The 23302-nt window shown below is 49.1% G+C and overlaps 1 protein-coding gene and 1 pseudogene across 1 annotated transcript; both read right to left on the bottom strand.

The window, feature by feature from the left end:
• Positions 1-18562: 18562 nt before the first annotated feature.
• Positions 18563-18904, bottom strand: LOC136461042 (uncharacterized). Its single transcript, XM_066460516.1, has one exon. The coding sequence runs from the start codon at positions 18902-18904 to the stop codon at positions 18563-18565; it is 342 nt and encodes a 113-aa protein (XP_066316613.1).
• Positions 18905-20289: 1385 nt separating this feature from the next.
• LOC136461043 (aureusidin synthase-like) lies at positions 20290-20946 on the bottom strand (annotated as a pseudogene).
• Between the last annotated feature and the right edge of the window lie 2356 nt (positions 20947-23302).

A 23302-nucleotide genomic window follows, 5' to 3' on the forward strand; every position in this document is an offset into this window, starting at 1 on the left:
GGCCATGGCGATGAAGTCATCGGAGCCGGTGGTCCAGGTGATCTGGCCGACGGTGAACATGAGGCCGTTTGGCGTAGCCATGGGGCGGAGACGATGACCATCTTGTTTGCTTGGAGAGCAGTATGCACACCCCCTACCTAGCACGCCACTGTCGACGAAATATGGTCGGCAGTCTACCTAGGGGTATGCCCAAGGTAGTAGATTGTTGGCAGACAGATGCGCAAGCCACAAACAAGACGGTGACGTAAGACAGACACGAGGTTTTATCCAGGTTCGGCCGCCAAGAAGGCGTAATACCTACATCCTGCGTCTGATTTGAATTGCTGTATGTCAATGAGAGATGTCTTTTTTAGAGGGATCCCCTGCCCGCCTTATATAGTCCGGGGGGCAAGGTTACAGATCTAGAAACTAATCCTAGTTAGTTACAATTGCCATATGTGGCCGAACAAGGATTCCTATTCTAACCGACCAGGATCCTGCTTGATCGCCAAATCCGCCTTGACTCCTTGTGCGGGACTCCGATCAGGTTGGCTGGGCCGCACGTCATCTTTTGGGTGGACCAAACCCATCGATTTGGGCCAGCCCAAGCTTAGCCATAAGGGTATAGGGGTTAATACCCCCACAGGCGAGGTGGAGCCAACCCTTAGGGGTCAGGTGAGACAAAGTCTGCCCTTAGACATCGAGCGAGGCAGAGCCAGTCCTCAGGAGTCAGCTTGAGGTGGGGCCCATGGTCTCGGTGGACGGACGAGGAGTGACTTGGCAAACGGTGTAGTCACGCTCTTGATCGTACGAATGAATCAATGTTGATGGTCATTAGTTCCTCCTCTTTGGGTACCCTAATATTCGTCCCCGACAGTAGCCCCCAAGCCCCCTGGCGATTCGAGTAAAATTGCCTAGGGGATTTTTTGACTTACTAGCGTGTGTGCGCGAGCGCACCTGGTGGGTGTAGCCCCCGAGCCTACGGAGGAGTAGGATACTCATTCGGAGGGTTTTCTAAAAGAGAGGATTCTGAGAGCCCTAGCCCTCTATTGTTGCCCAAGGCATGCCCTAAAGATGGTTAATTTTTCTTTGCCGAGGTCGGTCCATTCGCGGGTATGGTCATGAGATTTGATGGTTGTTCTAGCTGGATAGGTCAATTGGGATCCTGGTATCCCATTCACGGGGATCCAGCCAGGGTCAGCCTGGCTAAGACTCGATCACGGGCTGAGACTCCCATGAAGCTCGTGCACCTAAGTTTTGGCTGCTCATGGGCCCATCCTTTGTTGTAAGGGTGCCTTGGGATGGCCGTGAAAATCGTTGATGGGCCAGCCCTCGAACTCCTAGGCCTAGGTGGGCTAGAGGAATGCTTTTTGACCCATATCCCTTTTGCTGGTAAAGAGTCCTGGTCTACCTAGAGAGGCGAAACGTCCAGCGTGCCTTCGGAGGGAAAGGATAGAGATTGTGAGCGCTTATCCCATGACGTGAAGTGGTGGCGGATCATGGCAGGCACGGAGATCTAGGTGGATGATTGCCTTCCTCACATTTGTCGCCCCTATAAAACCAAAGGGTTTGCCCCTAGAGTTTCATACTTTGCCTCCTTGCCTTTGCATCTACAACCTTCGCTGCCAATCGCCTAAGCCTCCCGCATTCGAGTCTCAACCATCGTCAAATTCGCATCCACCCACTCCAATCCTCTAATGGAGCCATGGTATCACTCTGATATCACCCTCCAGTACCTAGAGGGCCTTGTTCACCGTGGTCTTCTTTGCGCATGGATTGCCATCGAGGAGTGGTGGCTGCCCAGTGATGAGGACGTGTCGTCGCCGCCCGATGGCTACGTTGTGTCCTTCGCTCACTTCCACAAGCGAGGATTCGCCACCCCCACCCAAAAGTTCCTTCGGGGATTGCTGCACTACTACAAGGTAGAGCTGCAACAATCCCAACAGAATCCAGCACATTACGGCGTTCGTCAACCTGTGTGAGGGATTCCTAGGGATTAGTCCCCACTTTGACCTATGGCGGTACTTCTTCACCGTCACCCTCCTGAAGAAGCGGGAGAAGAAGCAGGAGCTGAATGTGCTGATGGGATGCGTCGGCATTCAGCTCCACAACAACCGGGTCAGCGAGTACCCGCCGATGCGTATGTTGACCTTCAACAAGGGGTGGCATTCGCATTAGTTCTATGTCAAGAATGATGTAGCCGCCCCCTTGCCAGAGTTCACCGGGCACTTCATCAAAGAGGTCCCGAGCTCATGGAGGAAGTGGGGAGTCTCAGAGAAAGACAAGAAGAGAATCCAAGACCATCTCACCGCCATCCGAATCCTAAAGGAGAGGGGCGTGAAGGGGTCGGGGATCATCGGTGCCTGCCACATGTGGAGGGTGGCGCCCTGATGAGGCACGTGCTTTCCCTACACATGATGGCACCCGGGGCATCACTCGATGGGATAGCGCTCGCTGAGGGAGCGCTCTCCCCCTCCAAAGTGGCGCATCACATTAAGGAGGTGATGGAGCCTCCGTGGGATGATGCCGACGTTGTCCTCGACTTTGTGTATCTGGTGCCACGCACCCCCAATGTGGCTAGAACGGGGGTACATCGTCTTCATAAGTTTTCTTTCCTCGTGCCTCCTTTTTAATTAAACTCCCAACCTCTTGATGCTAATATTGAGATAGGGGGACCAGCCGAAGAGACTCATCCTTACGGATCACCCGGTTCCACTGCTAAAGGACCCATCCGTGACGGTGGCCAACCGTGCCGTGGTCGAGCGATAGTGGAAGGCGAAGGAGGATGAGAGGAGGAAGAAGTAGCAAAAGCTATGGGCATGGGAGCGAGGGGAGGATACAGACAATGATGATGTTGATGATGATGAAGACGATGAGGTAGTTTCCGACATCGAGTGGGATGACCTGGAGAGCGTGGATATGCTGAAAGGTATCCACTTGTCCTTGCAAGGACCCTTCCCATTCCATGCAGGGGAAGGCGAGTCCATGAGACCGGAGGAGGTGGGCTAGATCATCGGCCCGTCCTTAGAACCCGCAGGGCGAGCAGTTCTGCCACCACGCTTGAGGTGCGAATGGAGGGGAGCGGCCCCATCGCCATGCCTCAAGAGCCAGTGGGGTCAGGTGGATCTGCCACGATGCCCCAAGAGCCAATGAGGGCAGGTGGATCCGCCTCCGCTCCCAAGGTGCCGAGGGAGGGTGGTGGCTCCACCGCCGTGCCCCTAGGAGCAAGGGAGGCGAGCCCCTCGGCCAGGGACAAGGGGGCATGCACAAAATGGCCCCATCCCAAGGAGGTGGAGCAGGGACTTGGGAGTTCATCCCCCAAACGTATCCAACACCCAACAGCGCCAATGTAAGTCCTCAACTCCTCTATTTTTCTCTATTTTTAGCGTGACTTATGCCTTTTCTTTTGTTGCTGCATCTTGAGGCGGCGCAATCCTTTGTCGGTGGCACCACAGAAGAGCAACGCCCTTTGGGTGAGGCGGGAGCCATCGGCTGTTGTCGCACCAGTCTTAGGCGGGAGCAGCGCCGCCAATGTTGCTACCTTGTCAGCCAGTCAGGCACCGCTCACAGTGGTTTCCGTGCCCTCAGCGGGATAGGTGGACGAGGGGACTCAATGGACGCCCTCGAAGGTCATTACATAGCCGGCGATGGAGGTGATCCCGCTACAGGCGATGGGGCGGATGGAGCTACTGGTCATGCATGTGGCGTCGGCCACGGTGGACGTGATGCCACCCGTCAAGGCCCCACCGATGTAGGCGGGGGTGGTAGTGGCTGCGATGGGTGGGCCGTAGCCGGATGCCACCGTGGCGGCGCCTGAGGCAGTGGTGCAATCCGCGCCACTGTCGGCCCAAGTGACGACGCCCGATGTGGGCCAGGCTGTAACACCCTAGGTGTTAGGCTTGCATAATTTGACTTGCATTGCATGAGCATGAGCATCAAGCATTCCTATTTAAGCTTTTACATTTGAAACATGTGATTGAAACATATGAAACATGTTTGTTATTTTATGTTTCCTTGTATATATGCATATGATCATGAGTGAATACATGTAAATGGTTGATGTGAGTCACTAAAACATCTTAGCTACACTTAGGATGACTAATGGAACATTGTTCATGAAGATCACTTTGTCTAATCAAGTCCTTAAGTGATGCTATGTATGTTGACCTAGAAAGTGAAATGTGTAACCAATGTATGAAGTGTTTGTGTGACCTTATGCATAGCTTAAACATGTTTAGAATGTCATTATGAACAACTTTGATATTCATGGCTAGGGCTAATTTGGTCGCTAAGTCATAGTTCAAGTGTTAGTCATCATTTAAATGTAGTGGGTTTGACCTAGTTTGAACGATATGATAGAGACTTTGCATGGATGTGTGCACTAAAGTAAAGTTGTAGCATTTGATGAGAGGAACAACTTTTATTTTTGGGTCATGAGCTAGTTATGTGCATAGCTTAGTCTTTTTGAGCTCACAAGATTCGACACTTTGTTGTTTTTCAAAATCAAAAATTTCGCTAAGTCATTTTCGACTGATAGTGTGACGAGCTCAACTTTAGGCTGATTTTACTCCCTAACTATTGCGAATTAGGAGAAGGTTTCTTAAACATTATTGTAGCTGGTACTTAGGGCTACAAGTTTTGTTCACATTGTTTGCACTAATAATATATGGATTAGGAGTTTGATTGCCGCCAAATCGCGTCGTTAGGCCGGTTTTCAGACCCTGACGGACGCTGCGTCACGCCGGTTCGTGGCCAACCGGCCACAGACCATGGCCGCCGTGTGGCTGCCATTGGCCAATGCCTGGCCCACGACACCACGCACCCGAGCTCATTCACTCGCCTCCTCGCTCTCTTTGGCTCACCGCGCTCGCCATCGCCATCGCCATCGTCGTCGCAGCCGCTCCACCGAGCCCGCGCGTGCTCACTGTCACCCCATTCTCAAATCGGCTACACTCAAAGCTCCGCCTTGCTCTGCTCTACCCTTCCCACCTTGCAGCGCTCATAGTCGTGCCTTTGGTAAGCCGCATTTCGCATTGCGCCACCACGGGTGTGTCCCTACCGGAGCTTCGCCATGGCCGCCGCCGTGGCCATGTTTCCTCGATGCACCTCGTGCTTCTATATTACCTGTCCTAGAATCACCTTTGAGCCATAGTACTTGAGTACTACACTGATCCCATGTTACTGTGCGGTTCCGCTAGAACATGCCACCGGCGCCGTCATAGTCGCCATGCCCGCGGTGGCATGTGAGCTTGCCGCAGGGCAGCTTTCCCACCTTTATGTCCCCCTTTCATGAGCACTGAACTGAGCAACCATAGGTTTAGTTGTTGGCATGACGGAGACCCTTGTGTCGTCGCCGTTTAGCCAGAACGGCAACCTTGCCGTTGCGCTTTGTGTGCCGCCGTGCAGCGGTGTGTGTGGCTGAGCTCAACCGTAGCACCCATAGCGTCCTAGTCGCCTCCTTAAGATCCATTTGACCTCCTCATAGACTAGTAAGCCATCGCTTTGCTAGGCCTTGGCCGGAGTTGGCTGGTGTATCGCCGCGCCATCACCGTTGTCCACCATGGTCGTCGGTGAGGAGCTTCCGTGCTTCTTCCGGGCAGGCAAAGACCACCACCGGGTGCGGGCGGATGAGTAGATCATGTAGGTGTAGTCGCTACCGCCGGCGAGCTCACCGTCGGTGAGAAACCACCGGTCGGACGTCTCCTCTATTTCTGTCTCACTGGCATGTGGGGTCTGGCTGGTGCCGGGGTCCCAGCTATCAGTGACTCAGTTTACGAAGATAGTTCATTTATTTTTAGATCTGGATGCAATCTTTGAAAAATGATGAGTGGAGTTGTAGAAGTCCATTTTTGGTGAACCAAATTTTGTTGTGCTCCTTATAAAGTGTAGTGTTTTGTAAAAATATGAAATGTACAGTTTCTGATATTTTTATTGGTGATTTCAATGTATTTAAATAAATGCTTTTTGAATGTTTACAATCTTGTAAATTAGATATCTTGAACTAGAAATATGATAAAATTGTGATTCCAATTTTGTGGGTTTTGTATTGATATGATCTAGCTAGGAAAAATAATAAGCTTCCCATAAATTTGATTTAAATATGGTCTTTCTATTTATTTATTAATAAATGACATTTTCTAAGGAAATTTGTAGGGATAAAAATATGTAATATATTGCTATGCAAATTTTTGTACAGTAGTATGGCACTAATATGAAGCTAGGAAAATATATAATCTATTGCTTGACACTTTTCTATAGGATTTACAATTTTCACTAAATTAACCCTTGCTAGCTTATCATTTTTGCATAGGATGTTATACATGTGCAAAAGGTATGAAAGTTTCACAGTAGCCTATTATGAGCATTAGAAGTCTACTGTAATTTTCTAAGAATTTATTGTGCACATTTGGTGTATGTTTATTATTTACCCTAATTATTTAATTAAATTAATAAAGGCATTTAAGTAATTAAATTGGGGTTCACCATGATGTTTTCTATGATTCTTGTGAGGCATAGTAACTGTTGATGTTCATAGTAAGGTGTAGAAGCCATTGATTGTATGCAACTAACTAATTATCACTTTATAATTCAAATACAAGGCTACATGTATAGTTTTGATTGTGTGGATGATTTCATATGGATAATGGTCTTTGCTGTAAAACTTGTTAATAACAAAGTTGTAGATAACTTACTAATCTACCTTGTGTTAAATTTTTAGTCATAGGACTTAGGGTTTTAGAGTTCTAGCTGTTACAAGTTTGTTGTTCGAAATATTTACTTTCTAGATAGATTTGATTGAATGATTTGTTTGCCCCATATAACTGTTGAATCACAGTAAGAGTCTTAAAAGAGAGTTGTAGAAAATTTCTTAAGCTTTCCAGAATATCCACAACCATATGATTTTGATGTATATAACTCTAGTTATGAGTAAAACAAGTAGCTGCTATTTTGTGGTGTAGTAAATGAATTGTTGAAGTGTTGATTAAGTAATCAAGAAGAGATATGCACTTACTCAGTAAAATATGATGCACTTGTTATTACTTAACACCATGCTATTAAAAATACTTACAAGAATGCATTCATCATGTGTCATCATACTATACTTATTAGCATGTATGCATTCGTAATATCTTATGCCATATTCATGCATATAGGATCGACAGAGGAAATAATGTTGCTAGAATTCAACGAAGGAGAGGAAGGGGACCAGCAGGAACTTCCTCAAGCCGCAGCTCCCGAAGAAGAGGAGCAGACCCTAGAAGAGCTTTTGGAGTGCCCTAACCATCGCCCCACTTCCTTTCTGAAAGGCAAGCCCCGGAGCATTCTAAGTCTCCTAGTGTTTTACAAAATACTACTTGAGTCCTTTATGATTGATGCATTAGGTTATAAGAGTTGACTGGAAACACTTGATGCATGGAACTACCTTGTCCAGATATATACACCTTAACCCTGTGTAGGTCTAGGATCAAATATATACTTAGCCATGCTTAGACCGGTAGAAGTTGGGTGATTTCCTGTCACCTATGAGATATAGGTGGATACCAAAGCATGGTTGGCTATATTTGCTATCGTGGAAAAGAACCATGGGGTAATGTAAATGGAGGCCGGACGGAGTCTATGGTAGGTTGATTCATATGATTCTGTCTGTGCTGATTAAAGACCGTACCATTGTTGGCACTTCTAACAAGATTGAACACATGCCTATCACTTAGCTGGCCGAATAACTCGTTCCGACCATGAAGCCGAGTAGCTCAACTCAAGCCAGGCCTCGCTCTCTAAGAGTGTGCACTCTGGATGGTAGTAAGGATGTGCGGGGAGCCAGAAGTGAGCCCAAGGGCAGGCTGGGCCTAAACGTCCTGGCAGTTGGTTGTCCCTGATTGTGCGGCACTGGGCGAACCCGCGAAATGTGTACTTGAGTTGTACCTAAGGTGACCTAAGGTGACCATTGATCTGGTCTGCCTAGGTTTGTGTTAGGAATAAATTTCTAGCTGGTTGAAATCGATTCGAATCACCGTCTCTCCCGAATAGTGAGAAACTTGGCTAGCTCCAATATCGTAGTAATTGTATTATGGAATATGATGGTTTGGGTAAACATAGAATTACTATACTTGCTATGGTTACTATTGTATGCTCTTAAAATGGTGCATCACATGTTTGGCACATGATAGTTGCTAATCCAGAGATGGATAGTTATAATTAATTTGATAATAGAACTATAACTGTATAACTGAGTTAATCGCTTTTTATGCAAAATGTTGTCAAGCTACCTCCACTTATACAACCTTGCATAATCCTTGGAATCAATTTATTTTTGGTTTATGATGGGTAAGTCTAGCTGACTACCTTCTCGTACTTAGGGTTTTATTCCCCTTGTTGTAGATGGCACAGTATATCATGGATATTGCAAGAGTTGCTTCTATCCCGCTGTGGATGAGGAGTAAGCCTTGGGCAGGCTTCTTTACTAATCCCTCTATATGCTTTTGTGGGTTGTGATAGTATGTTGGCACTGTATTAAACTATGTTGGCAAATGCTACTTTCGAACTTAATTTGCTTCCGCTATTATCTATCAAACTTGGTTTATAATAACTTTATTTCATACTCTGATGATGGAAATGTATTTATGAACTTTATGTAATATGTGACATGTATGTTGAATCATGTATGATCTTGGTTGTAAGTGGATCATTTATCGAGACCCGTCATGGTACTCGACAGACTACAGGGTTTATATGGGCTCAAGTATGATAGTGCGACCGCTTGTGGGCTACCATTGTACTTGTGCTCTTATAAATTGGTTATTTCTACGACATGGACGGAGGGGGGATGCGGCCAAGGGGCCCTTGAATGTTGGGGCAGTGGTAGAGAGGACCAGCAGGGAGCCACTCCTGGCCCTGATGTTGGAGGGCAGATGCTCGCCTGCGTGAGATGAGTCCCTGCTCTGGTGGGTGAATCCGTAGGACTCGTTGTCGACACTCTTTACCCCCAATGGTGCTTGTCGGTGCAGAAAGTGACCAACACGTAAATATTTGTAGTTTTGCCATATGTTGTGATCGAAGGTGGCCTAGCACTTAATGACACAGGGTTTATATTAGTTCAGGCAATGTGCCCTATGTCCAGTTTGAGTCGGTCAGTGACTTTATTCCTAAGCCTAGGTGCTCGAAGTCTACAATGGGGTGTGAGTCTACGCAGACTCCACAACCACCGGTGGTTGTCCTAGAGCATCTGTCATAGCACACTCCTAGGACGGACGGTGGTGGGGTGCCATGTCGTCGATGCTAGAACCATGGCTCTCACCCTCATCATTTGGTAGTTCATGGAAAGTGGCAGGAGCGTAGCCTGCCATTCCCATGAATTCAGATGCGAGGGGGAAGGCACCAGCATCCTTCGGAGCCCCTAAGCATACGCATCCATGGAGGATGCGAGGACGTAGGGGAACCAATCATATGGTGTTTGTGGCGTGTGCAATATGGTCCCTCCAGATGATCGGTGGGAGATAGTAAATAAAGAGTAAATAACAGTATGCATATTACTTATAGTGGGGTTTGAGCAGAGAGTTTGCTCAGAATGAAGCGTAGATGCCGCATCGTTGAAGTCATGCCTCTCGGAGTCGATGGAGGGCACCCCTCCGATGGGTGCTAGGATGTGAGCCTCCTCAAGGAGGTGTAGTACACCGAGCCAGTCGGCGATGAAGTCTAGGCTTTCAAAGAGGAAGGCCTAAGTTGGCTCAAAGACGGGTGGAACCCACATCCCAAATGGTGGGGGAGCAGGAAACTCGAGCGAGCTGAGGCGAATCGTATTGCCTGAGCCCACCATGGTGAGGGTGGTGGAAAAGTGGGTCATCCGATGACCAAAAAGTGTTGAACATACAACGTCTTCCCCATGGACGGCGCCAACTGTCGGTGCAGAAAGTGACCAACACATAAATATTTGTAGTTTTGTCGTACATTGTGATCGGAGGTGGCCTAGCACTCAATGACACAGGTTTTATACTAGCTTAGGCAACATGCCCTATGTCCAGTTTGAGTCGGTCGGTGACTTTATTCCTGAGCCTAGGTGCTCGAAGTCTGCAGTGGGGTTACAAATGAGAAGGAGAAAGATGGGGTGTACAAGAGGTCCGGTCGACTCTGGTCGGAAGGTCCAATAGCAATAGGAGCTCCGCTATGAGCTAAGTGTTCAAGCATGTGCTAGAGGTCCGAACCTGGCGGTTTTGTGGTTGTGAGCTAGTGAACTTGATCGATCTAATTAATCTAAAGGGACTAAGCTTGAATCAACATGGTCTATTGGGAGAGAGTGCATCGCCTTTTATAGATGAAGGGGATGGCCTTACAGGTGAGAGGGAGGGAGTACAAATGCGTCTAAGCCTTGTTGCCCACGCCGACGGGTATAAGATGATGGTAGGCGCCCACAACACTGTTGGATGTCAGATGCACATGGGAGGTTCCATAGGCACCCACAACACTGTTGGATGTCAGATGCACATGGGAGGTTCCATCATCTTGTTTGGGTATGGCAGATGCTGGTACCTGCATACACTGTTGATGCCCAGAGGTATGTGAGGAGTTTCACCATGTGCGCTCGGTACGGTAAATCCTAGCGCACACAACACTGTCAATGCCCAGAGGCATGTGGGGGAGCCTTACCAAATGGGAGTTTAATGGCGCCCATAATACTATAGGGGAAATGTAGGCACCTACAACACTATTTGTGTTAGGGCGGTTGTAGAGTATTGTTCCTACTAGTGTATAGGGTATGGTCCCTGGTATCGTGGTTTGACTTGTGCGCCTTGCCCTGCTTTCTCTATCTGTTGCCTGATCCTTTCTGAGAGGCCATCCCTGATCGGTTAGTCCCAGTTGTCTCTGGTCGTGCCAGTCGCAGAAGAGTAGCGAGCAGGGTTTTTGCGTCCCCTGGTTGGAGATGCGGGGTTGGAGTCGGAAGTGGTGCTTTGACTAGGCCTTCTGGTCAAAGAGGTCATCTGACAGTGACTGGAGACCGAAATGAGCGCTCCGGTCAGAGAGGTGGGCTAGAGTGAGAAAGTAGGTGCTGTTCCTCTTTGGCTGGGCCTTCTAGTCGATGATCGGATCACCGTTCTACCCTATCATTCTGATACTTGGGCCAGCCCATGAGTTGTGCGTTGTCAGTTTGGGCCGAGTCCTGGCGTAGAAGCCGGTCCCTGAGGGACCCCGAGTTTATGAACCCGATAGTGCTGCTGAGAGCATGGAGCGGGAGAGTCTCGATGAGGGGATTGCAGCCATGCTGGAAGCTCTGAATCATGCTAGGGGCGCCCTGCGTGACGTCGTTGTTCCCACCAGCCAGGTATTCACTTAATCTAGCCTCTCGCCCTCTTCTTTCTTCATGTATTTTTGTGTTCTGACCACCATCCTTTTTTTAGTCTCTTATCGCTCATAGCTAGGAGAAATCCTAGTTCCTTCGCAAGCATAAGGAGGACTAGGACCGCCTCATCAATGAGGCATGGTCACATGGGACATGACCACCTAGCTCTGACATAGGGTGGCCGAGTTGACTCCCCTTGCCGAGGAGGTGGGTAGTCTCTGGATGCGGGAGGCCAAGGCCCATCGAGATGAGGAGGAGGCCAAGAAGGTGTTTGAGGAACTATCAGCGAGGGCGCAGCAGGATGAGGAGGAGGCTGCCAGAGTCCAAAAGGAGTGGGACGAGCTACTCTAGAGGGACGCCAAGGCCCGGCAGTGGATCCTCAACCTCCTGGCCGAGGTGGAGAAGGAGCGGGAGCTCAAGCTAGGAGCTAAGGAGAGGTTTGCAACCCTTCAGCAGAGGGTGAACCTGGATGCTGAGGCGGTTGCCTGGCTATGCAAGGAGCGAGACGAGTCACGCCAAACCATGGAGAGGCTTCGCTCGGAGCATGGCATGGCCCATGGGGAGCGTGACTAGGCCATCCGAGAGCACGATGAGACGTAGCAGAGGATCAGCTCCCTCTAGGCCAAGCTCGGAACCATGGCAACCCGAAGGATAGAGGCCAAAAGCATCTCTGTTGGGCTAGTCACAAAGCTCGCCGAGGCATGGAGGGGCCTTTAGGTAGAGAGTGACGATCATGATCTCCTGCGTGCTGCCCTTGGAGTGGTTTGCGATGACCCAGAGGTGGCGCGGCCAGAGGGGACTAGCTCGCGTGTGGCCTGTGCCGTAGAAATCATGGTGCGAGTGCACCAGCTCGAGAGGGAAGACCTTCACTCTGGGATCACCCAAGCCTTTGCCATTGCCCGCTCTCATTATGTGGATAGTATTGACTTGGAGACAATGAGCCTTGGCTTCGCCCCTGGCTACAAAGCCTCTGAGCTAGATGAGATAGAGACGGCGGTGGCACCTCTCGCGCGGGACCTGGCGGATAAAGTTGTAGACATAGTTCTCCCTCGAAGGGGGTAGTTAGTCATATAGGTCAGATTAAACACTTATTGTAATCTATGAACGAGCACCGACTTTTATGTATCAAAAACAATTTTGTAACTTCATTTTATTTAATTGAACTTGTTTTCTTCCCTTTTTATATGCGAAAGAAGGGCTCATTCTGACCCCTTTGTTCATTAAGACCATAGGGCCCGAGGTGTAAGAGGAAAACTTCGATCACGCTGGTGAGCAAAGACACCGTAGCCTCTGAGGAGTAGTTTTTTTGCAGTTCAACCAGGCATGCCTAGTTATTTGTTTCTGCAAACTTTGCCGCTAGGCTTAACGTGAGAAAGAGGTCTGACACGGTGACTGTTTCAGAAAAGGTGTATTTATACCCGTATCAGCCCCCGAGTGAGATCTGACCCTTTGCTGTTGCTGGGGTTGGATGTCACTAAAAATCGAGGAGAGGATAGCAAAATTTTAGGAGAATGCGTCTCTTGTATTCCCACGTACCCTCTCCCTAGGATCTTAGCTATCATTCTACGACCGTGCGTTAGGTCTCCTTATAAGTCCTTCCTTCCTTGAGCCCCACGTGTGGCGGGGATTCAGTCAAGGGTCAGCTCATTTTTGTGACTGTCGCCCCGTCCACAGTTTCCACAACTGGAGGGGTTGAGTTAATGTTACTTGCCTTGGTGGCTCGAGTGGCATGCATGGTGAGCTTGCTAACAGGTATGTTCAAATGGAATCTGGTTCCGTCGCTTGTGACAAGGTCGGTAAAGCCCTCGTGTGGCATTCCATTGCTCCTTAACCCGCCTTCCAACAGATCCCCCCTCAATGGGGATTCTATGGGCTCAGCTAGAGGGTAGGTTCGAACAAGAAGGTTGAGATGACCTTGTCTACTTCTAAGCAGGATGGGCACAGGCCGCTAAGGCTCATCTGCGTTTCCCCCTGGCTTTTGTTTGACGCGAGGTGGCCTTAGGCCCTTCGTGAGCCGGCCTTTGAACCTCGGTCTCTCAATCTAGGATCAGGCGGCTCAAGTCCTCGAGCCCCTTAGGGTTTGATAGGGGTCGGTCGTGTTTCATGCGTCACCCCGTCCTTGGTTTTTGCAACCAGAGGTGCTAAGCAAATGACACTTGCCTCGATGGCTCGAGTGTCGCGCTCAGTGAGCTCGCTAATGGGCATGTTCGAGTGGAATCTAGGTTTGTCATCCACTAACGGGGTCGGCAGAGCCCTCATGTGGCATTCCACTACTTCTTAACCCGCCTCCCGGCAGATGCCCGAGCCATTTGATAGGCTCGGGTGGCCCATTGGCCTCTCCTCGATGGATATTCTATAGGCTTGGCTCGAGGTTAGAATCAAACAAGAAAGGTCGAGATGTCCCTGTCCGCTTCTAAGTGGGGTCGAGCAAGGCCACTGGGGCTCATCTCGGTTTTTCTTCCCTGCCTCTATTTGACTTGAGGCGGCCTCGAGCCCTTCGTGGGCTGGCCTTCGAACCTTGGTCGGTTGCCGCTCATATCAAATGAGACGACTACCACTTCATGATGCGACACGAAGCGTTGTGATGCAGCAATCGCATATGCAATGCTTGGATGTATAAGATAAGTGTATGAATGATTGTATAAAGAAATAGCGGGGGTCGGTAATGTTACCTCGATGGCATGAGTGACGGGTTCTGGGAGTTCTTACCGGATATGTCCATGTAGGGGTCTAGGTTCGACGTTCGTGATGGAACCGGTGTAACCGGCATGAGCCTCCCATTCTTCCATATTTGTCATTCAGCAGCGGCCTAAGCCGTTTGATTGATTTGGGTGACCTAATAGCCTCTCCTTGATAGAGATTCCGTAGATAGGCCCCTCCAAATCCTTCCCAAGAAGGTGGAGGTTAAGGTTTGGTGTGCGGAGACAAGCACTCTGATCACGCTGGTGGATAAAAAACGTTGTAGCCACTAGGGCGTAGGGTCCTAGCGGTCTGACCAGACTTACTCAAAGTTTGCGCCCGCACACCATGCCTCTAGTTTTGTAAATGTAAGGAGGGGCCAAGCAAAGAGAATGTCTAGTGAATAGACACCCTTGCTAGCCCCCGAGCGATTCCCGACCATCTACCATTGCTAGGGTCGGAGGCTCGGTAATGAAATTAATATGTAAAGTAAGTAAGTTAGGATGCTTATCTTTCGGCAGCGATCTTGAGCCATCTGATCAACCTAGGCACCGGTTTTACCTCAATGGTAAGAGTGATGGGTTTGAAAAGCCTCCCTCAGATATGAGCGTGATCCTATCTACTCCTTATCCGCTTCTCATTAGTGGCCAAGCCGTCTGATCGACTCGTGTTACCTATCGAGACAAGGTTTCCCTGCGGAAATAGAGGATGAGAGCGTCCTATGCAAAAATTTAGTTAGGCAGATAAGCCAAGCGTCAATTTTGTGCAAAAATGGACGAGCTCTTCATTATAGTAAGCAGCCTTTTAACTCTTCTCTCTCTTTTTGTAAAAGAGGTTTAGTGCATTCTGACCCTTCCCATAGTTAAGGTCATAAAAGCTCGAAGTGCGGGTGAGCCAATTCTGATTACGCTGGTGAGCAAAGACACCGTAGACGCTAAGGTGTAGGTATCCCACAGTCTGACCAGTTATACTCAGAGCATGTTCCCATAAACCTAACTCCTAAGTCCTAAAAAAGAGGGGTAGGCATAGAAAATGTTTGTAGGATAAATGTACTCATATCAGCCCCCAAGTGAGGCCCGACCCCTTGTTGTTGCTAGGGTCGGATGTCACAAAGGATCGGGGAGTTTTGATAACGAAACTAATAAGGAAAAGTGTGCATTTATTAGGGGTAAAAGCGACGTAGCTGCTCGATGTTCCAGGCGTTGGTGAAGATTTCGCTGTCGATGTTCTTGAGCTTGTAGGCGCCTGGATGGAGCACCTCCGCAACTATGTATGGTCCCTCCCATGTCGGGGAGAGCTTGTGGCGGTCCTTGTTGCTCTATACGAGGCAGAGGACTAGGTCCCCGATGTTGAAGGCTCGGCCCCACACTCATCGGTTGTGGTACCGTCGCAACACCTGTTGGTACTTGGCCGAGTGGAGGAGGGCGACATCGTGGGCTTCGTCCAACTGGTCTATGGCATCCTTGTGGGATGCCTTGGCTCCCTGTTCGTCGTATGCTCTGATCCTTGGTGCTCCATAGTCGAGGTTGGTTGGGAGGACGGCCTCGGAACTATAAACCATGAAGAAGGGTGTGTAGCCGGTGGCTCGACTAGGGGTTGTCCTCAAGCTCTAGAGTACTGAAGGAAGTTCGGCGACCCAGCGTGTGCCGAATTTGTTCAACTGGTTGAAGATCCTAGGCTTGAGGCCCTATAGGACCATGCTGTTTGTGCGTTCTACCTGCCCGTTCATCCAGAGGTGCGCTACGGAGGCCCAGTCGACGTGGATGTGATGTTCATCACAAAATCAGAGGAATTTCTTGCTAGTGAACTGCGTGCCGTTGTCCATGATGATGGAGTTCGGGACCCTGAAGCGATGGATGATGTCGAGGAAGAACAGTACGGCCTGCTCAGATTTGATCGTGGAAATCGGTCGAGCTTCTATCCACTTTGTAAACTTGTCTATGGTGACAAGCAAGTGGGTGTAGCCCTCAAGCGCCTTTTTGAGTGGTCCAACCAGATCAAGTCCCCAGACTACAAATAGCCAGGTGATGGGGATTGTCTAGAGTGCTTGGGCCAGTAGGTGAGTCTACCGAGCGTAGTACTGGCACCCTTCGCAGGTGCGTACAATTTGCTCGGCATCGGCTACCGCGGTAGGCCAGTAGATGCCCTATCGGAATGCATTTCTGACCAGGGTTCTGGGCACGGCATGGTGACCGCAAACCCCACCATAGATATCGCTCAGCAAACGCTTCCCCTATTCGAAGGGGATGCAGCGCTGTAGGATCCTGGTGTGGCTTCGCTTGTGGAGTTTGCCCTCCACAAGAACAAAGAACTTGGCGCAACGTGCGAGTCATCGAGCCTCCATCCTATCCACCGGTAGTGTGTCACAGAGGAGGTAGTCAAGGTAGAGCATCCTCTAGTCGACCAGAGGGTCAGGCTCAATCGCTGGGTCCTCTTCAAGCTCCATGACCTCAGAGCCGGATGTAGCCGATGATTAGTCAGCCCTAGGGTTGGGATTGGATGGACCGCCACCACCTTGCTCTGACTCCTCATAGCAAACTAAGGGCTTGTGCTGGTCGCTGGCAAAGACACCCATTAGCACTGGCTCTCGACCGGATGCTGCTTTCATAAGCGCGTCAGCCACCTCATTGAGATGCCTCAGGATGTGGTTGAGCTCAAGGCCATCGAACTTGTCCTCCAACCAGTGGACTTCTCGATAGTACGCGGTCATCTTGATGTCATGGCAGTTTGACTCCTTCATGACCTGGTTGATAACCAGCTGGGAATCTCCTTGAACGTCGAGGCATCGGATGCCCAACTCGATGGCAATGCGTAGGCTGTTGATGAGCGCCTCATATTCGGCCATATTATTGGAAGAGGGGAAATGTAGATGGAACATGTACCTCATGCGTACCCCAAGGGGTGACACGAAGACTAGTACTCTTGATTGATGACCGCTGGTGGCATTTGGACCTTGGTCCATTCCGCGATGAAATCAGCCAACACCCAGGACTTGATGGCCATCCTAGAGGCATACGCAATGCCCTGACCCATCAGCTCAAGCACCCATTTCGCGGTTCTTCCCATGGCATCCTAGTTTTGGACAACCTTGCCGAGGGGGAAGGACGTCATGAGCGTCACTGGATGTGACTCGAAGTAGTGGCGTAGCTTCCTCCTAGTGATGAGGACAGAGTACATAAGCTTCTAGATTTGGGGGTAGCGGGTCTTCAAGTCTGATAGGACCTCGCTGATGAAGTACATAGGGCACTGTACTTTGAGAGCGTGCTCCTCTTCTTCCTGCTCTACTACCAGGGTGGCGCTGCTGACCACTTACGTGGTGGCTGCGATGTAGAGTAGAAGGGGTTCTCCCTCTGTTGGAGGAACCAGGATTGGGGTCTTTGTCAGGAGCTGCTTAACCATGTCAAGTGCTTCCTGGGCCTCGAATGTCCATTCAAAGTGTTTGGCCTTCTTCAGAAGTTGATAAAGGGGAGACCTCGTTTGCCGAGGCGTGAGATGATGCGGCTGAGTGCGGCGAGGCACCCCGTAACCCATTGTACCACCTTAATATTCTGAATCAGGCCCATCCTTGTGATGGCTGAGATCTTCTCTGGGTTGGCTTCAATGCCACGCTCGGAGATGATGAAACCAAGCAACATGCCCCTCGGGACCCCGAAAACACACTTCTCGGGATTAAGTTTGATGTCGTTCGCTCAGAGTTTTGCAAAGGTCTGCTCAAGATCGGCTACGAGGTGGTCAACCCATTTGGATTTGACCACAATGTCGTCAATGTAGGCCTCAATGGTCTGTCTGATGAGGTTCCCGAAGCACTTGAGCATACAACACTGGTATGTAGCCCCATCGTTCTTCAGACCGAATGGCATTGTGACGTAGCAGAACAATCCGAAGGAGGTGATGAAAGATGTCGCGAGCTGGTCGAACTCTTCATCACAATTTGATGGTACCCGGAGTACGCATCAAGGAAGCAGAGGGTTTCGCACCCTGAGGTAGAGTCAACTATCTAGTCTATGCGCGGCAAAGGAAATAGATCCTTTGGGCATGCTTTGTTGAGACCCGTATAGTCAACACACATTCTTCATTTCCCACTCTTCTTTCGTACAAGAATGGGATTGGCTAACCGCTCTAGGTGGTACACTTCTTTGATGAATCAGGCCACCAAAAGCTTTGCTATCTCCTCGCCGATGGTCCTGTGTTTCCCCTCGTCGAAGCGACGTAGGCATTGTTTTACCGGCTTGGAGCCTAGGCAGATCTTCAAGGCGTGCTCGATGAGTTCCCTTGGAATGCCTGGCATGTCCGAGGGTTTTCATGCAAAGATGTCTTTGTTGGCGTGGAGGAAGTCGACAAGCATGCTTTCCTATTCAGAGGAAAGCGTGGTACCAATGCGCACCATTTTGCCCTCGGTGCTCCTGAGGTCTACGAGGACTTCTTTGGAGCCCTTAACTGGCTCGAAGGACCCGATCGACCGCTTAGGGTCGGGTGCTTCTTCGGTGACCTCCTTTCTGAGGCCGCGAGCTCTGTAGAGGCAATTATTGCTGTGGCGTGATCGCAGTACTCAACCTCGTACTCATAGGCGCGCTAAAAGGAGGTGACGACGGTGATGATCCCATCTGGGCCCGGTATCTTTAGTTTGAGGTAGGTGTAGTTGGGGACGGCCATAAACTTCGTGTAGCATGGTTGCCCCAGGATGACGTGGTAGGTTTCGTGGAACCCAACCACTTCAAAGGTGAGGGTTTCAGTCCAATTGTTGGGCAGACCCTCGAAGGTGATGGGTAGATCGAGCTGCCTAAGCGGCAAGGCTTGCTTTCCAGGCATGACATTGTGGAAAGGCGCTCCGGTCAGCTGGACGCGCGCTTGGTCGATGCCCATGGCGTCAAGCATCTCGGCGTATAGGATGTTGAGGCCGCTGTCCCCATCCATCAGTACCTTGGTGAGGTGCTTCGTACCGATTATCGGGTCGACCACGTGCGGATATCTCCCCAGTTGTAGGACGCTCTCTGGGTGGTCAGTCCGATCGAAGGTTATGGCAGATTCTGACCACCGGAGGAAGGCGGGTGTGGCTAGTTCGGTCGCATAGACCTTGTGGTGTGTGATCTTCTAGCGGTGCTTGGAGCTGTAGGCCTCCGATCCTCTGAAGATCATGAGGCAGCCATCCAGTGTTGGAAAGCTATCATCCTTCTCCTCGGCGTCGTCTGCGGCGGGGTCAGGGTCCTTTCTGTGCTCCCCTTTGTTGGAGCCTCTAAACAAGAACCGTCGCATGAGGCTGCAGTCCTTGTATAGATGCTTAACTAGGAAAGCATGGTTTGGGCATGGCCCCTCGAGTAGTTTTTTAAAATGGTTTGGAGTGTCCTCCACGGGCTTCCAACCACCCCTCCGGTCAGTGGCGGCCATGAACGATCCCTCGCGCTGTTGCTTCTTGTTCTTCTTTTTGGCGGGACGATTGGAGGTGCCTTCACCAGCGTCCTCGTCTTGCCTCACCTTGCCATTGAGGCGATCGAAGATGGCTCCGACCACTTCTTTGCCCGAGGCATGGCTAGTGGCGATGTCCAGGCGTTCCTTGGTGGTTCACGGGCCCTTACGTCCTAGCTTGTGAACCAGAGACTCGCAGGTGGTCCCGGACAGGAAAGCTCCTATAACATCAGCGTCGGCGATGTTAGGGAGCTCGTTGCATTGCTGGGAGAAGCACCGGATGTACCCACAGAGGGTTTCTCCGACCTTCTGCCGATAGTTCTTGAGGTCCCATGGGTTTACAGGACGCTTGTATGTGCCCTAGAAGTTTTCCACGAAGATCTCCTTCAAGTCTTCCCAACTTTGGATTCTAATGGACGGAAGGTGATCCAACCAGGTTCTTGCCGAATCAGCCAGAAACAATAGAAGGTTGCAGATAATAAAGTCATCATTATCCGCACCACCGGCTTGGCAGGCAAGCCAATAGTCTTCAAGCCATAGTCTGTGGTTTGTTTCCCCAGAGTACTTCAGGATATTGGTTGGTGGTCGATACTTTGGTGGGAAAGCAGCGTTGAGGATGTGTCGGCCAAAGGCCTGAGGCCCCGGCAAGCCGGGGCTCGGGCTTCGGTCCTCGCCACTGTAATAGCGTCCGCCACGAGGGTGATAGTCGCATCTGGCTCTCTCTCTCTCTCTCTCGGGTCGTCGTAGGCGCATCTGCGGGCGTTGAGGGTGTTGTCCCGCGTCACGGTTGTGGTCGAGATGCTAATGCACCGGGACCGTAGTGTGCTACCTACTTTCTTGTGGTTCCTGTTGGACTGACACGTCCCTGCCGGGACGCTCCAAAGGCAGTGTGTTGCCTAGCATCGAGCTCGCGTCGCCGAGACAACGGCGTGGTGGAAAGGGAAGAAGAGCCACGATCGAGTAGTGGATCTCCACGCCCAGCTCCGGGTACCCCACCTGCCGGTGCACGCCGGTGCATGCAGTAGGCGTAGTGGACGTTAGCCTGCTGGTAGAAGCTGCGAGGGTCCGACTCAGGCAGCGCCTTCATCAGCGCCACGGCGCGCACGTACTTGGCCATGTACTCGGCGCCGACCACCTGCAGCTGGCCTCCGCGTCCGGAGCGGCTCGGCCGGGTCTGGGAACCTGAAGTTGATGGGATCCGACGCGGACGTCGGCGGGCAGCACTGGAAAGGCGGGAGCGCGTGTGGTGGGAACTCGCCATTGACGCACAGCTGGTCGGTCACAATGGGCCGTGCTCCCCTCCCCTGCCGCCGCCGGTCCTAGCTATTGGCGTCGTTGCCCTGCGACAATAATGGAGCCTCGGAGGCGTCACCGGCGCAGGAGAGGAGGTACGCGTCGAGGCCGGTGGCGGCGAGGATGCTTCTTGACAGCGAGTGTGCGCATGGATCCGTGGCGAGAGGGAGCAAGGTGGTAGCGGAGGCGGCGAAGGCGCAGAAGAGAATGATGCGGAGTGTGAGCTGAGCACCATTTCTACTACTGCCCGCCATGGCGTTTGCGTTCTCGTTCGTTGCTCCTGGCGCAGCTTGCACTGGCGTAAACAACTAGCCATGGATACATATAGGGGGAAAATTTTTCTGCAGCGGCGCCCATGAGGTAAAGAAAGCGAAACGTATTTAGAATTAGAAGTTTCATTCATTTATGTGGCTGCAATCTGCGAACCACGTATACGTATCCTATCCGTGGTTCTGGCTTGTGCCAACGCGCTTGGGCATTGGTCGGTCGCATTCCCACTGCATGCATCGGCCTGGGCCCTGCTGCGCTATTTCTGGAGGCCGGCCGACCTGCTCTGGGCAACATCAGCCACGACCAACACGTGCGGTTCTCCCTTTCTTTTTTATATGGTCTTAAAACGTTGTGAAAAGTCTGAACCCCGCCAATTATTGGGTAGTTCGATTTAGCTTCTCCAAATATAAAACCAACCAAGTGTTTCAAACCGTTCCATTTACCTCCCTGGGTGGCTTGCCTCCCTGAGTGGCTTTGAATGTGGTTTTTAGCGCCACCTTAAAAGTAAATAAGACTTTCACAAAATTTTAGAGAGGTCGATTAAAATTTATAAAAATTGTAGACACGAGTTTTCAAAAAAAATATCCAAATATTTTCTAGAATAATATGCATTTAAAGTAAAATCTGATTTAATATTAGAAAATTCATATAAATTTTGATTTAACTTAGAAAAATATGAAACTAGCTTTTTATTTTTCCTATAATCAAGTTCTACCTTTTTTCTTTCTTAGTTAGAATTATTTGAATCTTATATGGTCTTCTAAAATTTGAAACTAGCTAGATATGAAATGAAGGATGCAAACAAAAGACAAATTCTTGCGGATCGTAGCCTGAATTATTGCAAACTGAAAAAAAAGAGCTTAACCATCGAGACATGCATAGGATGGTTCAAATAAAAAAATACAATTCAAGCTTTGATTGCACATTAACAACATTTACCATGTGCTTTAATTTTGTAGTTGTGTTGTCTTCTTTAGGGAACACCACATCGATGGCATGTGCAGAATGGTTGGACCACTAGCAGCAGCTGGCATACGACTTCTCAGGGCATGTACAGCCCACATATAACGGCTGTCTATAAGTTTTTGGAATTTACAACACAGACATCTAAATAGACAACTGGTATAACCTATAGACAACGGTTGTCTATTTAGATATCAATAAGTTATTTAATGCTTGAATATAATCATGATCAATTATAAATATCATTCCTATATATCATTGTGTCGCTAGTTGATACAAAATAGATTATTCATCATTACAAAATAGACTAAACAAAAAGTAAAATGATTATCATTACACCTTTTTTAAACCATCAAATATTTATATTTTTATATATATAATGTGAAAGGTGTGTGTTCCCCTAGAAAGGAACCAGATTGCATAAATTAAACAAACAAAAGATACTATTTCTGCAACATGCATCCCAGTAGAGCGAGGATCTTAGACAGTGCAAATTGCAAAGAATAAGATACGCTAGTGTATACTTCTAGGATTTTTTATTTTTAATCTTTTTTTATTTAATGTTTTAATAATAATAGTTCCTTTTTTTTTGAATCTAAGCCTTTTGGCTGTCGTGACCGAATATCGTTGTCGCGTCACATGCAATGGCGTGGCAACATCTGTCACGTTAGATGGCGTTTTCAACGTGGAAAACGCTGTCACGCCACTCCCGCTGGCGTGACAGTTCTACTCTGTCGTGCCACCGGGAGTGACGTGACAAGACAAAATCTTTAAAAAATCATAACTCTTTGATACGACGTCGGATGAAGATGAAAATTGTAGTTCTCAATGAGATCTACAACTTTGTTTTTTTTTTGTGTTTTTCGTTTGAGGATGTTAAGAAGATAAAAAAATAATATAAAATTTCATGAGCATAATAACCGCGTACTAGTACTTGTCGTATTAGAAAAATAATATCATTTTTGTATGTTGTCAAATGAAGATACTTTATACATAAAAGTTGTAGGCTCTCAACGAAATCTACAACTTTGTAGTTTTGAGTTTTAATATTTAGAGTCATTATGATGCTCAAAAAAATAATATAAAATTTCAGGAGTATAATAACCACACACTAGTACTTGTCGCATTAGAAAAATAATATTTTTTTGTATGCTGTCAAATGAAGATACTTTTTGCACCAAAGTTGTAACCCTCGATAAAATCTACAACTTTATAGTTTTGGGTTTTAACATTTGGACTCGTTAAGATGCTCAAAAAAATAATACAAAATTTCAGTATCATAATAATCACGTACTAGCGTCTGTCGTATTAGAAAAATAATATCGTTTATTTATCGTGTCAAAAGAAGGTACATTTTATATCAAATTTAGAGCTCTCAATGAT

The sequence above is a fragment of the Miscanthus floridulus genome, chromosome 6 (genome assembly GCF_019320115.1).
Source record: "Miscanthus floridulus cultivar M001 chromosome 6, ASM1932011v1, whole genome shotgun sequence".
Classification (NCBI taxonomy): Eukaryota; Viridiplantae; Streptophyta; class Magnoliopsida; order Poales; family Poaceae; genus Miscanthus; species Miscanthus floridulus.

Coding starts and splice junctions, on each gene's coding strand:
- LOC136461042 (XM_066460516.1), bottom strand. CDS start 18,904: ATGGATGGGGACAGCGGCCTCAACATCCTATACGCCGAGATGCTTGAC.